General features: G+C 56.4%; 1 protein-coding gene across 4 annotated transcripts in view; it reads right to left on the bottom strand.

Annotated features, from left to right (window-relative positions):
- Positions 1–28: 28 nt before the first annotated feature.
- GLI2 (GLI family zinc finger 2) overlaps positions 29–15,568 on the bottom strand; it is a 246,916-nt gene continuing 231,376 nt past the window's right edge. For all 4 annotated transcript variants that reach the window (XM_082466363.1, XM_082466360.1, XM_082466361.1 and 1 more), the window contains 5 exons: positions 13,281–13,430; positions 9,153–9,317; positions 7,568–7,846; positions 5,722–6,058; positions 29–4,270 (listed from right to left, as the gene is read on the bottom strand). In XM_082466363.1, the coding sequence (XP_082322489.1) occupies positions 1,842–4,270; positions 5,722–6,058; positions 7,568–7,846; positions 9,153–9,317; positions 13,281–13,430 (3,360 nt within the window). In that variant the 3' untranslated portion in view covers positions 29–1,841. The remainder of the gene's footprint in view (positions 4,271–5,721; positions 6,059–7,567; positions 7,847–9,152; positions 9,318–13,280; positions 13,431–15,568) is intronic.

Genomic DNA, 15,568 nt, shown 5'->3' with positions numbered 1-15,568 from the left:
CAAGCAAGAAGCAGATAGACCAAATAAATTATGAAAAAATTACTTTTTTAATGTACAAAAAGACTTATTTACAAGTTGAGTATGTCATCTCAATTCATCGCATGTAGAAAAAGCTAAAAATGTTTTGGACATATAAATCTGACCGGATGACTCACCTACAGTATTTTCAGGGATGCTGTCTTCTGTACAGGCATTATACAGGCTGGGAACAGCTAGTGAAATCCTAGCGCAGGGAAAGACCGTGCACCACACCAAGCCCAGAGCCCTGGAGGTGTCCCAGGGCTGTCGTTTGAAGTTGGCCTTGTTTTTGGACCCTGACAAAGCATTTGCTGTTCTGGGATGTAGAGGCCCAGGTGAGGTTTCGGCCCTGTCCTGGTTGAAGTCAGGGTCATAGTCGGTTCCAAGTTCATAGTGGTGCAGGTGGATTTGGCAAGGTTGCCACGAATTCAACATGGGAAAGGTGTGCGGTGTTTGTACATGTGTGTGGCGGGGAGGATGCACCTATTTACCCTACTGTATGTTCAGGAACAATGTCTTCTGACGCCAGTTCCAAATTCCATTTCCAGGTGGGGCTTGGCCAACACTGAATAGGAGAATTCAGTGATGGTCCCTCAAAGTCCCAAGAATCAACCCCTTCACCCTCCCACCCCCACCGAAAACACCATGCATGTCATCGTTCTCTGTGAAATGAACAGGAGGGCGGCGGGAAGGGAATCCAGAAGATACCACGACTGCATGCTGTAGCTAGGGGGCTGGTCACTGGGCTGCTGGCGAGCGGACAGCACGGCCTGGAGGAACCCGGGCGGAGGTTGCCGTCAAGCCCTGGGGTTTATCCATGGTCAAGTGGGTGCGTAGTGCATTGGAGAAACAGGCTTGGGTAAACATGTGACTTCCTCGTCCTACTGGGAGACCTCCCGGGCAGCCTGAAGCTGGGCCCCTGGTGCGTTCACTTTACCCAGGCCCCAGGCCACGCTTCAGCTCACCTTGGCCATTCTTAACCCACAGCAGATCCAGCAGCCCCGAGGTATTTAGAAATGTGTTCTTTTCAGGAAGGGCTACATTCTACACGCATGAACACTGTAAACATGGTCTGGAGAGGCCAGGGTAGCTTCTGGGCTTGCCCTGAGTATTACACTGTTTTCTTTCCTTTTTTTGGGCGATACTTCCATACTTTATTCATCCATCTACACTTGGACAGTCGGCCAGCTGTAAACTTGGCTTTGCGGGGTAGAGATGCCTGCTCTACCAAACCCGGAATCAGGATGTGTTTCCAAATCATCCAGGTAAAAATTTTTTTCCACTCCATGGCAAGGGATGTTAGAGGCCTCAAGAATTAAGCTTCATGGAAGAATTCCGGTGGGCCATGAATTCCTTTACTTTGCATGCACTGGAACAAGAAACTTATCTTCCTGGATTAGAATACCTAGTATGGCTTTCAGATTCAAACCCAAATGTGGTTCCTCTCGCCTCTTTCCACGCGTGCTTGGAAAGCCCTGGGCCAACGTAATCCTTCATTAGCCAGGTGACAGAGGTGACAAAGCCAGAACAGAGTGGTCCTATAAACACCAAAGGCTGCAAAGTGCTGTGTAAACAAGTTTTGCATTCCTGCCTTGCCTTTTCTGTTGAGACTTTTTTCTGAGTTCCGACAGATAATCTAAAAGAAGACCAGACAGGATGCACATAAACCTGCCCTTAAAGCCTCTGTGGTCTGAACCAGCCACTGGCCAAACTCCCTCAGACCTATTTAATACTTTTTGGGGAAAAAGATGAAACGGACGAAAGTCCCGCGCTCTGGGAAGCGCTGGTCCCTCGGGGTCCGCTCAGCGCCAGGGGCCGGAGGCTTAGGTCATCATGTTGAGGAACTTGCTCTCCTCGGCCAGGCTGGTGAGCATGGAGCTCATGTCCCCGACGGCCATGTTGCTGATGCCCGCGGGGATGGAGGGCAGAGTCAGGGAGTTGCGCGGTGTGGTTAGGCGGGAGGAGCTCTGGGAGAAGCCGTGGAGGAGACTGGGGCTCAGGGCCCCCGAGAGCAAGCTGGAGTGATCGCCGTCATCCATGATGGCATCAAAATCAATCTGGGGGGCCTCGAGTAGCTGGGAGTCCACAGTGCTGGACACCTGGTTAAGCCCTGGTGAGGGCAAGGCCTGGGGCTGCGGTGGCTGGGGTCGCATGGCCTGGCAGCCGGCCTGGTTCTCCAGGCCTCCGTTCTGCTCGTACATGTGGATCTGGCCGTAATAGTAAAGCATGCTGCGGTCCTGGGCCCCGCCCGCATCCTGGGGGGGTGCCTGGGGAGTCAGGGCCAACATGCCGCCCATTGTCCCCTTGGGCACAGACTCTGTCATCTCCTGGTCGGCCGACAGAGCAGCCACGGCGTGGCCAGCGGCCCTGGCGTAGGCCAGCTGCTGCCCCGCACGCACCCCACGGCGGCGGCCAGCAGGGCTGGGCTCTGCGGGTGGCCGGGGTTGCACCAGGCCGAAGCTCGATCCGGCCGCCCCCGTCGGGCCCTGCTGAGGCTCCACGAAGCCAGGCTGGTGGGAAGGCACAAGGCTGGGGCCTTGGCAGTAGCCCTCCTGGCTCATGGCTGTGGCCAGGTGATGGCTCTGCTGTGGGTAGCTCTGGGCTGGGTGAGGTGGTGGCATCCTAGCCAGGCTGGAACTGGGGATGTCAAGTTCCCTGTGGCTGCTGCCCATCATGGTGGGGTCAGGAGCAACTTCCATTTGCTGGGGGAGCCCCAGGTGGCCTGGCTTGGCCGCCATGTTGCTGCAGGACCGGGGAAACTGGTGTGGGGCCCCACCCAGGGGGCTCAGCTGGGGATGAGCTTGGCCGTAGCCGGGGTGGGCGCTGATGGCAGCCATCATGCTAGAGCACTGGCCACCTGCCCCTGGCTGCCGCAGCTGCTGCATGTAATTTACCCTGGGTGCGGAGGGCGCTCCACCGCAGGGCTGCAGGTGTGGCTGCGAGCTATCCAGGACCCCGGGGCTCAGCTGCAGGCCCTGCTGACTGTAGCCTGGGTACTGGCTGAAGACTGGCTTCTGCGGCACCACTGCCAGGTTGCCCTGTGGGAAGGGCGGAGGCTTCCCCTGGCTGGCCAGGGCGTCCACGGTGCCGGAGCTCACCTCGTTCCACTGCACAGGCATGTTGTTTTTGTTCAGGCTGGAGGGGGCCCCGTAACCCAGTGGGCAGCCTCCCAGCACAGGGGCAGAGGGGCCCACGTTGGAGTCTGCAGCTGCTATCGTGCGCCGGCCGTGCAGCCCGGGGCTGGGCAGTTTGGGGTTCTCGGAGAAGCAGGTGCTCTCCGGCAGGTACACCTTCGGGGCGCTGTCCTCCAAGGCGCCACCGGCACGCGCCTTGATGTACTGCACCACGTCGTCGGGCAGCACAAGGTCATCCTCCGGCAGCCCGAGGCTGACCTCGGGGCCCACGCCGTCCGCCCCCACCGCCAAGGCCTCCATCACTGCGTTCTCGCTGATACTGGGCGGCCGGGGTGAGTAGGGGCCGCGGGCCAGGCCGCCGTCGGCGCTCGCGTGGCTCTGCAGACGGAGGCCTCGGCCCTGGGCGCAGGGCGGCGGCAGCGCGTCTGGGGTCACATCGTGGGCGCTGTGGAAGCGCTGCACCCGCGGGGGCACCAGGGTGTCGGGTCGCCTCCCGGGATCACTGGCCCTCCGCGCCCCACCTCCTGGCGCCTCATGGGGGAAGGAGGGCGCCGGCCCCGCTGGCCCGTAGTGCGGCCCGTCGCTGCCCCGCCGAGGACCGATCGGGTGTGGGCAGGCGGCGGGCAGTGCGCGCTCTGGCGCATCCAGGAGCGCCAGCCGGGTCCGCAGGCTAGCGCGCTCCAGGCCGGGCAGCGGGGTGGGGGGCGGCCCGCCTGTGGCCGCCGCGTACTTGGCCCGCAGGCTGTACTGCTGGGCGGGCGTGAGCTGGAGCAGCCCCGGGCCGCCACCACTGCTGCCGCCATACTGGCTGGCCTCGCTGGAGCGCCGCGACGCGTCGGTGGAGATGGGGTCATAGGAGTCGGCGGAGCTGGCGGGGTGTGCGCGGCCGGCGCCCAGGGGCGAGGCCTCGCTGGAGCGGCGGCTGGAGAAGTAGGGGGAGATGCCCGAGGAGCGGCGGCTCACGGTGTAGGCCGAGCTGACCGTGCTGGCGGAGCTGTCGCGGCGCTCCTGCAGGTGGCTCAGCACGGTCACCTCGCCGGCGGACAGCTCGGACAGCCGCGGGTTGGGCAGCAGCCCGGCCGGCCCGCCGCCGCTTCTGAAGTTTTCCAGCACGGAGCCTGCGGGAGAGGAGAGGGGTCAGCGCCGGGGACTGGGGACAATGGGCGGTGCTCTGCCTGCTTGGACCGCACTGAGCCTGCCGGGCATAGAGCCCTGGCACGGGGCCTGGCACCCAGCAGGCACCCAGCCGATGATTTCTCAACAAGAGGAAGAAAGGAAGGGACAGTTAGCAAATGGTGGCACTCATTGCCAGGGCGGCTAGCGGAAGTTAGGAGGCCCAATCCCAATCTAGCACTGCCCGCTGGCCCTGCGTTCTCATTCAGTCCCATCCTCAGTTTCTCCAGCTGTGGATGGGATGTGCCTCTTTGTAGCACTGGGTTATCCCCAAGAGCCCAGGAGGGCCCTGGCCACAGCCTCCCTGCATCCCCACCATCTACGGAAGGGTGTTGCCAGGTGGGCTCCCCTGGGACTGAGTTTACCCAGCAGGCTGTTTAGAGGGAGTGTCCTGAGACCCACAGCCACGGCGGGGTGGTGCGGAGAGGCAGCAGAGTGGTTAGGGAGAAGACAGCTGCAACGCAGGCCCACCACCAGCCGCGGCTCATCTCACAGGCAGCTCTGGGCCTTGAGCAGCCTCTACACCCCTGCAGAGATCTGTCCCTGGATGTGGGCCATGCCGGGAAGGGTGACCTTGGGTGAGGCAGCTGTCAGCACCCCAGGAAATCTCTGGAGGAGGTGGGGAGTTGAAGGCCATCTGCCGGCAGTTCCCTCGACAGCTGGGGCAACGAATCCCCCCTTCAAGGAGGAGCAGGGTGGTGCCTCTCAGAGTCTCCTCTTAATAACTCAGTGCCACGGTGCACACTGGGCCCTGCAGGGCAGTCTGGAGGCTCAGTGCCCCAGGGTGTCTGGCGCCCGGCGTGCAGCCTGGCACAGTGGCACTCAAGAAATGCCTGGTGAAGACGTCTTCCACCTCAAAGCCTGGCCAACGCTTCCCGAGGCTGAGCACAGGGCTGCCCCCTCCGTGACGCCCTCCCTGCGCCTCCCCAGCTGCCCTGCTTTCTCTCGAGCTACCCTGAGCTCTGTCCTCGGCGCTACTTGCTCATTCGGCATCTCGTAACTTGGCCTTCTAGCCACAGGGACAGGGAACGTATCACTGTCCTGCCGAGGGCCTTTGCTGTGGTGTGCGTGGCAGGTGCCTGATAGACAAGTGGATAGCTCATGAGGAAGAGCAAGAACTGAGCTGGGTCTGCCTGCTTTGGGGCTCATGGGGATGCAGCATGGTGTAGCCGGAAGAGCATGGGCTTTGGAGCCACCCAGGCCTGGGCTGAGTCTCAGCTCTGCCACCGATCTGAGCAAAGCACTTTCACCTCTCTGAGCCTCAATTCCCTGACCTGTGCAATGGGCTCGTAAGATCCATCTTCTCCAGGGCACATGATGCCCAGTGGGTATGAGCCTCATCGTGCTGCCCTGGGCTCCCTCCCACCCCACCCGCATGCCCAGGGCCTCCACTCACCAGTTGCCGGCAGGGGGGGCAGCTTGGAGTTCCGGGTGTGTGGAGCCGGCCCGGCCCATGAGCAGGAATCCTTGAGCGACTTGAGCTTCTCCCTCTTGAGCTGCTCGAACCGGTGCACGGCGGTCATGTGTTTGCGCAGCTGCAGGCCACCGGCAGAGGGGGTGGCCAGGGCGGAGGCGTCGGCCCCCGGCGGCGGGTCCTCCAGGGCCGTCAGGTCTGCCAGGCTCCCAGGCCCTGTCCCCGGCATCTCCACGCCGCTGTCATTGTTGGGGGCACTGCCCAGGGGAGAGGGCTCGCTGCTGCAGGAAGACTGGGCCCCGGGGCTGGACTGACACAGCTGTGGGAAGTGTGGTGAGAAGGCACAGACTCAGAGGGGGCAAGCACCCACCGGCCCCGCCACCCACGCTGCACCCTTGCACACCCGGAGGCAGGAAGCTGCCATGTGGAGGAGCTTTCAAAGCATCACTGCTCTGAACCTCGGCTTCCCCAACTGTAAGCGGGACCCGAACTGACTCCTGGAGAGAGGCGGTGGATGGATGGAGACCACCCGGCGAGTAGAAGGCAGCGGGTAATCGCCAGGCACCCACCCCCCACCCGCCCTAGCCCCCTGCTATGCTCCTAAGCTTTCCCAGCCAGTGTCTGGGCCGGAGCTCTCTGCCTGTAGAGCTTTCAGTATGTGGACCCTTTGAAGCTGAGCCCCACAGAGGCTGCCGCAGCCGTGTGAAATTGACAGGAAACAGGAGACTCAAGTACCCCAACAACAGCGATGGGGGGTGGGCCGCTCGATGAAGCAAGAAACAGTGAAGGCCTGCTACCTGCCGTCTGCCCAGCAGGCCGGAGGTGGGTTGCTAGAAAGGGAAGGGTTGGCCGCGGAGGGTGCAGCTGCTGGACACAGCCCTCGCCCTTGACCTGAGTGGCCACCCCAAACCAGCCCGCCCTCTGCAACAGGGTGAATCAAGCCGAGAGCTCGTGGCACACGTGTACGGGGTGGAGCCCTACAGAACCTGGGCTCCCTCCACCGTGACCTGGGATCTGTGCCCAAATGAGGCTCACCTGGGATGCAGCATCCTTGGTTCATTTCTAACCTGAAGGCTCCCAAATTCCAGACCTTTCCAGGGGAGCTGCACACAGCACGGCCCACATCCCTCACCTCGGCACTCAAGGCCTTCTGTAGGTCAGGCCCGCCCTGCTCCACAGTCCAGATTCACACCTCCACCCTGCCCTGACCCTCACGCGGGCTGGGACCCCACCGCTTCCTCCTGTGCCGGCAAGCTTGACGCCTGCTGCCGGCCTCGAGCTGTTCCGACGGCCCCACCTGCGGTGCCTGCGGTCTACGTACCCGAACCTGCCTTCCCGGCCGTGAGGAGCCTGGACAAGCGCCCCAGCCCCCCTCACTCGCGCCACCGCGCCCAGAGCCCACCCCGCTGCTCCGCTCACCTCAGTACCGTCTATCCTTAGGGGAGGTACAGTCAGGAGAAAGAGGTGGAGACAAAGAACAGGTGGTTAGAACAAAAGGGGTGCAGGCCAGAGGGGCAAGGACGCAGAGACAGGACAGAGGGGCGGGGGCAGCGGCGGCAGCGGCGGCGGGTACTGGTTGGAAAGGCAGACACCGGGTGCCGCCCCACCCCCTGCAAACTGACCGCGTCGGGGCAAGGCATCCCCGTCACCCACGGCCTGCCCAGCAGAATGGGACCTGGCACGAGACAGGTTCCGTGGGGGCCCGAGGTGGCGATGGGGGCCCGCTGAGCTGGAGAGAGGAGGGACATCCTTGCGCTCCTGGTGCCGCTGGGCACGGCCTCCTGGGGGCGGGGTATGGACCGGGCCTCCGCTGCGCAGCCCTGCTTACCCCGGAGCGCTCGGTCTTGATGGCTTTGACGTGCAGGCAGTCCTCCACGGCCTGGCTGGTGCTGCTGGCCTCGGCGCTCTCCTCGGAGCCCCGGCCAGGCTCGGCGCCGGCCTCGCTGTCCCCGTTCTCCCTGAGCAGGGGGGTGCGGAGGTGCACGTCGTTGCGCTGCTTCTTGGTGACGTGAGCATCTGGGCCGTGGACCGTTTTCACGTGCTTCCGGAGGGAGCTGGGGTCCGTGTACCTCTTGGTGCAGCCTGGGATCTTGCAGATGTAGGGTTTCTGGAAGAGAAGAGGCGTTACGGATGGGATAGGAAGGCAGACTCCGCGTGGGAGCACCGCCCCTCCTCCTGAAGCCGTGTTCTTCGGCAGAGCTGGCGGCACTGTCGGAAGGCGGAGCCACGTCAGCCCCGCCCCGCAGGAGCCCCTCCCCGCAGGAGCCCCGCCCCGCCGGCTTCGCCTGCCACCCTTTCCTGCAGGTAAGCCTGTGGTTAAGGGGGCCCCACCACGGACTGGGGACATGGATCACAGCCTGCGGGGGGAGGGGACACACAGTGCCTGGTGTGATCAGCATAGCGATTGGGGCGCTGGGCTTTCGGGTATCAGTAGCGAGTGTATTACCTCGTTATACGTCTGTGACACAGCACGAACACCTGCTCTCTCTCATGAGGAAAGACAGGTTCAGAGGCAAAGACACTGGCCCCAAGTCACCCAGGAGTGGGATGAAAACTCAGGTTTCTGAACCTCGGTCCTGAGCACACACACACACACACACACACACACACACAAGCGACATCCACATAGACATACTCTGTCTACATGCATACACGCACACAGGTACACACATGTATGCACATGCAAACACACACATCCATGTAAACACACACACACTTACACATGTATGTAAACACCCACACGTGTACATATACTTACAAATACATATCCACACACCCACACACATAACACATACATCCACATCCACACACATGCACATACATACTTGCAAACACACATACCCACACACACCCCTATCCAAGGCTAGCTCTTGTCTTTAGACACTCTGAGGGGTTCAGATACCTTTGGGAAGTCCTCGAACTTCCTGCCAGCATTGGAGCAAGTCCCTTTGGGGTCCAAAATGTATCAAAACGTCTAGAAACATCCTCTCCTGAGTCTACCTGAGTGACAGTAGTTGAGTGGCTGGGCGGGGACTGGAAGGCGGGCACAGAGCCCACGAGCTCCCACCCGACCTTCCTCCCTGGGCTCCCTCAGCCCTGCCTGGGGCTCTGGCTACCTGGAGAGACAGAGGCTGCTCTGCGCCCCATGCGGGGAGGGACTGACAGCTCCGCAGGCCCGGGCGGCACGAGCGGCTGGAGCGTGTCATCCGCGCTGCCAGCCTGTGGGGACAGGGCTGCCGCTGCGTGCTGCGTCCCCACACCAGGGAGCGGGGGGAAGTGGCACCTGGCACCTGGCCACCGACTGGCCTACAGGTGGTCTAGAAGCCGTGGGATGAGGGTGATGCATTCACGCACGTGTCCGCGGGGCCCCAGGCGCACGCCCGCCTGCTGCCCGCCTCCCTGGGTCCGGGTACCTCGTTGGAATGGGTGCGGTTCTGGTGCTTGGCGCGGTCCGAGGCATTCGAGAAGGCTTTGTTGCAGCCCTCATGCTCGCACACGTACGGCTTCTCCCCTGTGTGGGAGCGCAGGTGCGTCTTCAGGTTCTCCAGGCGGGAGTAGGCCTTCGAGCAGCCCTCAAACTGGGAAGAGGCGGGTTCAGTCAATGAGGGCGCCCCAGATCCGCCGCAGGGAGCCTGACCTGGGGGCCGGCCCGCTGCCACCTCCCCCTCCCCGACATTCGCTCTGCCCCGCACGTGCAGCCAGGCGCATGGATCTCAGCGACAGCATCTACCCTCCTTCCTGATTATATAAATGACACGTCGCGAAAACGTGGAAAGGACAGGAAAATGACACCGTCCACGGCCCAGGTACAGCCGACACCCAGGCAAGTCTCATTCTGGGGACTCTGCAGTTCATCCCCGCACGTTTTTAAAACCCAAATTGGGAACATCTCGTGTGTTCAGTTACTTATTCTGCTCGTTAAAATCAACAGCACATTGTAAAGACTCTTCCCATATGATTACAAACTCTGTAAATGTTCTCTTCAACTGTTTCCCAACGCCACTCCCTGATTAGAACTGTTCTGTGCATTGAATGTGCTGAGAATAAAATCCAGAGTCCTCCGCGTCCCTGAGGGAGCTGGCCATCCTCACCCTTTGTCCCTTCTGCTCCCTGACCCCACTAAGCTCTTCCCGGCGAGTGGCCTTTGCGCACACTGTCCCCTCTGGCTGGAACCTCTTCCCCACCCCCACCTACCCCGGCGTTGGCTTGGCCCACTCTCTCTCAATCTTTGAGGTCATCTCCTCTGAGAGCAATTCTCTGATTTTCTTAATTATAATACCACCCTTTTCCCTTTATACTCCCTAACACAGTTTATAATTATCTTAATCATTTTGTTATCTGGCCTTCCCACTAGGATACAAGCTCCCGGAGAGCAGGTACTTTCTAGGTCTTGTTCATTTCTGTGTTCCTAGGACTTAGCGCCTGACGAAGAGAAACATGTGTGGCGCTCAATAAACATTTTAGGAAAGGAAGAAAAGAGGGAGCCAGAGACAGGGGCAGGAAGGGAGGGAGGGAGGGAGGAAGGAAGGATTACTGCAGGAGGTACCTATTCCAAACACACCGCAATTGCATCCAGTGTAGCTGTGAAAATTGCCCCCAGAATAACACGTAAACCCCAACAGGAACTGTCTCATTCTTCACATCCTCCCCTTTATTCCTGACTAGTTTGACTGGGCACACTTGGCTCCAATGCCTTTTATTTGTGTCTGCAGTTCACAGCTCATATCAGAGGGCTATGGTTTGCTACCACTCGGGGTGTTAAGAAAATAACTTGCTGCAAAGGATCCAGAAGAGCCAAAACAATCTTGCGAAAGGAGGACAAATTTGGAAGACTGACACTTGCCAATTTCAAAACTTACTACAAAACTATGGTAATCAAGCTACTGTATAGCACAGGGAACTATATCCAATCTCCTGGGACAAACCATCATAGAAAAGAACATAAAAAAGAACGTATATATGTGTATAACTGAGTCACTTTGCTGTACAGCAGAAATTAACACAACATTGTAAATCAACTGTACATCAATTTAAAAAGAAGACATTGAGTGGTACTGGCATAAGGACAGATGTATCGATCAACAGAAGAGAGCTGAGAGTTAAGAAATAAACTCATACATTTAGGGTCAACTGGGTTTCAACAAGGGTGTCGAGACCATTCGATGGGGAAAAAATAGTCTCTTCAACAAATGGCGTTGGGACGACTGTGTAACAACATGCGAAAGAACGAAGTTGGACCCTTATCTCACACCCTCTACAAAAATTAACTCAAAATGGATTAAGGACCTAAATGGAAGAACTACCCTACTAAATGTATACACGTATATATTTATATGTTTATATAAATAAATCTATATTTATTAACTATAAAACTCACAGAAGAAAATATAGGGATAAATCTTTGTGACCTTGGATTAGGCAGTGGTTTCTTAGATACGTCACCAAAAGCACAAGCAATGAAAACATTGGACTTTGAGAAAATTTAAAACTTTTATGCTTCAAAGGAAACCATGAAGAAAATCAAAAGAAAACCTACAGAATGGGAGAAACTATTTGCAAATCATATATCCAACCAGGGTCTAGTAAAATTACTACAATTCAACAACAAAAAGACAAATAACTCAATTTAAAAATGGGCAAAATACTGGAGTAGACATTTCTCCAAAGAAGATATACAAATGGCCAATAAGCACACAAAAAGATGCTCAAAAGCATCTGTCATTAAGGGACTGCGAATCAAAACCACAATGAGATGCAACTTCACGCCCACTAGGATGACTAGGTAATTGAAAGGCAGGTAACTACAAGTTTTGGTGTGGATGTGGAGAAATCAGAACCCTCACCCATGGCTGGTGGGAATGTAAAATACCGTCACCTTTTTGGAAAAGAGTCTGGCAGGTCCTCAAAAAGTTAAACATACAGTTACTCTATGACCCAGCAATGACCCACTCTATGACTCTATGACCCACTCTTAGGTATATACGTAAGAAACTGAAAACATAACCACACAAAAACTTGAACGTGAATGTTCATAGCAGTGTTAATAGCCAAAAAGTGAAAACAATGCAAATAGCCACCAACTGATAAATGGATAAAAAACTGTGATCCGTCCACAGTGGAATATTATTTAGCCACAAAAAGAAATGAAATACTCATACATGATACTACACGGATGAACCTTGAAAACATGCTAAGTGAAGGAAAAGACGCAGAGGCTACACATTGTATGATTCCATTTTTATGAACTGCCCAGAATAAGCATGTTGATAGAGACAGAAAGCAAATTAGTGGCGGTCAGGGGATGCAGGGGAGGGGGGAATGGGGGGTGATTGCTGGTGGGTATGGGGTTTCTTTTGGGGAAGTGTTGAAAATGTCTTGAAATTAGCTAGTGGTGAAGGCTGCACAAGTTTGTGAATTCGCTCAAAATCACTGAATTGTACACTTTTTAAAAAAGGGTGAACTTTATGGTATGTGAATTCTATCTCAATTAAAAAAAACCAAAACCTTGCCAACAAAGGTAGTGTATTTCATTGAATCCTGACACCACCGATTTTAAGACAGACTGATTTCAGAGTCATTAAAATGAGAACAAAGTGTATGTCTCAGAATCTATGAAATACGGTAATTCACAAAGAGCAGTTCCCAGAGGCCTCTGTCACAGCCACAGGAGTGCATCACAAGGCCACTGCTCTTTGAAAGAGGGAGCAATTCCTGTGTGTTATAAAAGGGTCTCACCTATATTAACGCATATATGTGGAACCTAGAAAAATGGTACAGACGAACCGGTTTGCAGGGCAGAAATAGAGACACAGATGTAGACAACAAACCTATGGACACCAAGGGGGGAAAGTGGCAGGGGAGGGGTGGTGCTGTGATGAACTGGGCGATTGGGATTGACATATATACACTAATATGTATAAAATGGATAACTAATAAGAACCTAATGTTTAAAAAAATAAATAAAATAAAATTTAAAAAAAGGTCTCACCAAACATTGGGTTGGCCAAAAAGTTCGTTCAGGTTTCCCCAAACTTTTTGGCCAACCCAATAGCGTCACAAATCCTGTTGACTCTGTAAGGGAGACTGTCTAAAAGGTCTTATCACTGCGTTCCCATTTTTTAAAAAAACTCAACCAAAGTGACTTTTAACCTGTCATCGCTCAATCTGTGACTCTCCAGTGAAACTCTTTTCTGTGCAGAGGACAGGCTGCAGGGAGCTACCAAGCTGGCCCCCTGCCGAGGGTCACCCAGCCGGGTGAGGGCACAGCTGTGCCGTGGGGCTCCTGGTAATGCAGACACAACCACAGAGGCACCAGCACGCCCCCCCTCCCCCCGCAGGTACCGAGATGCACACGCTGCCCCACAGGGAGAGTAAGTGAAGATCTGGGGCAGCAGACAGACAGAAGAGGGGCCCCCAGGACCCAAGACTGGGCGGGGGCAGACAGGACACCCTGTCAGCAAGGCCTGTCCCAACGCTGTTCCACCAGGTTTGCCCACACCAGCCCCACCAGCTGGCCGACGGGCCGGCCCGCGGCCACTCACCGTGCACTTGTGGGGCTTCTCGCCCGTGTGTCTGCGCATGTGCACCACCAGCATGTACTGCGCCTTGAAGGGCTTCTGCTCCCGCGTGCAGGCCTGCCAGCGACACACGAACTCCTTCTTCTCCCCGTGGATGTGCTCGTTGTTGATATGCTGCCGGGAAGAAGCCCACGGGGAAGGGTGAGCCCATCCACCCACCCCTCCAGACCCCACCTGGTCTATGCAGACCAGCCGCCGCGTGGGCCAGCATCCAGGTGCCGGCCACGCCTCCTCTTGAGTTATCTGGGCTGCATCTTCCAATTAGTCATCAAAGTGACCCTCCATGATGGTCAAAGCCACCCCGCTCATTCCAGTCTGGGCTCTAGGCTCTGGTCTATGGAGAACTGATGGTTATGATGGTGGTTATGATGATGCTTCCAGGCTGCAAACAGTAGGCACTCATTAGCTGCGGTGGGGCAGACATGCACACAGTCGGGGCACGAGCAGCCTCTCCCAAGCTTGTCCCTATGGCTCCAGAAATTTTTAAATAATATTTTTGTTTTTCATTTAGGCCACGAGGCTTGTGGGATCTTAGTTTCCCGACCAGGGATTGAAGCCGGGCCCTCGGCAGTGAAAGCGCCGAGTCCTAACCACCGGACCGCCAGGGAATTGCCTAACATTTTTACCGTAACAGAAACATAAATGCACCCTCGTCTCTCTTTTTGACAGTGACCCATGAGATGATAGCTTTGTCCCCTTTTCACAAAAGCCCAGGTTGTTAAAGTAGCCTGCCCAGGATGGAGCTAGAGTCTGACCCTGATGGTGTGCCCTGGGCACTGTGTGATGCTGCCCGGGGGACAAAACGGCCCAGGAGAGCAAGGCGGGACAGCCCAAGACATCCAGCTGATCCTGCAGTGGTGGTGGGGGCCCTCGGTGCTCAGGGTGGGGGGGGGGTATCTCGGGCACAGCTGGGAAGTGCAGGGCCAGAAAGCCTTCCCTGGACGAGTGGGCCTCAGACCCATCCCAGCCAGCACTGCCCTGGCTCAGGAGCATGGGGAGAATTTTTCTGTTTTTCTCAGCCCCTGCACCCACACCTTCTGGCCTCTGCCCTGGGCCCATCACCTGTGTGCCCCCCGGGGGCAGTTTCTCCCTGTGATGGGGAGCAACGGGCCATGGAGGTTTTCTGTCACAGGTAGCAGAGCAAGCCGCCCTGAGTAGGACATTTGGTTTTGTTACTTGCTTTGATGATTTAACTGAAGGCTGCAGTCCTCACTGGAGCAGGGCTCTAACTACTTCTGAGCTTTGGGATGTGTTGATACGTGGGTGGGGCCTCAGGACCTTTATGTCCTTAATCTTTCAGGTTGTCTGTTTAACTGGGGAGTGGGAATGGTGGCATCTTTGCCACCACGTCTGGACCCACACTATCCCATTTGGTGGCCATTCTCCGCTTGTGGCTGTTGCACCCCTGAAAGGTGGTTGGTCCTGACCAGGATGGGCTGTAAGTATAAACCACACACCTGTTTCAAAGACTGAGAATGAAAGAAGGATGTAAAATATCTCAATAATTTTGTGATATATTGACTGCATGCAGAAAGGATAATATTAGATATATTGGGTTAAACAAAATATTGATACATGAATCCAATTAATTTTACCTGTTTCCTTTCACTCTGCTTAAATGTGCCCCTAGCTAATGTAAGACTACATGTGGGGCTGGCCCTGGGGCTGGTGGTGTCTTTCTACTGGATGGCGCTTCTGTAGACCTTTGCAACCTATAAGGCTGTGCCGGAGCTGAGCATCTGGGGTCCAGCAGCATCTTCTCCCCGCAAGACAGAAAACTGCTGGGCCCTCGCGCCCTGGGTGACAGGCCGGACTGTCATGCATCCAAACGCCGACATCAGAGCAAGCAAAATCTATGGCGCTTTGAACTTCCAGGGAAATCTTACTATATTAGCCTCACTTTCCATTTTGAAAGCCTTTCAAATGATAAAAATGCTTCCTGACAATACCTTTCATTTTTTTCTTATTGGTTTGCTTAGCAACAAATTGTTAATAATTGACTGGGGGCTCCAGTTTGCGTGCGTGCCCAGGCCATCCATCTTCCCAGGGAGCAGAGAGAGAGACGGAGCTGAGCAGACCAGCCTGCTCCCCACACCCCAACACAGGAACCTGCTCCTTTCAGAGCCAGGTGCAGGTGGTCACCCGCAGCCCCAGGACCCAGGCAGGAGCCTGCAGCTGGAGCCCTTCTTCCCACGTCTGGACCCCCTGCCTTTACTTGAAGAATCCCCTCCCCGCTCTTTGGGGCCAATGCA

The sequence above is a fragment of the Balaenoptera physalus genome, assembly GCF_965194825.1.
Source record: "Balaenoptera physalus genome assembly, chromosome: 6".
Lineage (NCBI taxonomy): Eukaryota > Metazoa > Chordata > Mammalia > Artiodactyla > Balaenopteridae > Balaenoptera > Balaenoptera physalus.
Note: the sequence above shows the minus strand (reverse complement) of the source record. Positions and strands in the feature narration are given on the sequence as shown.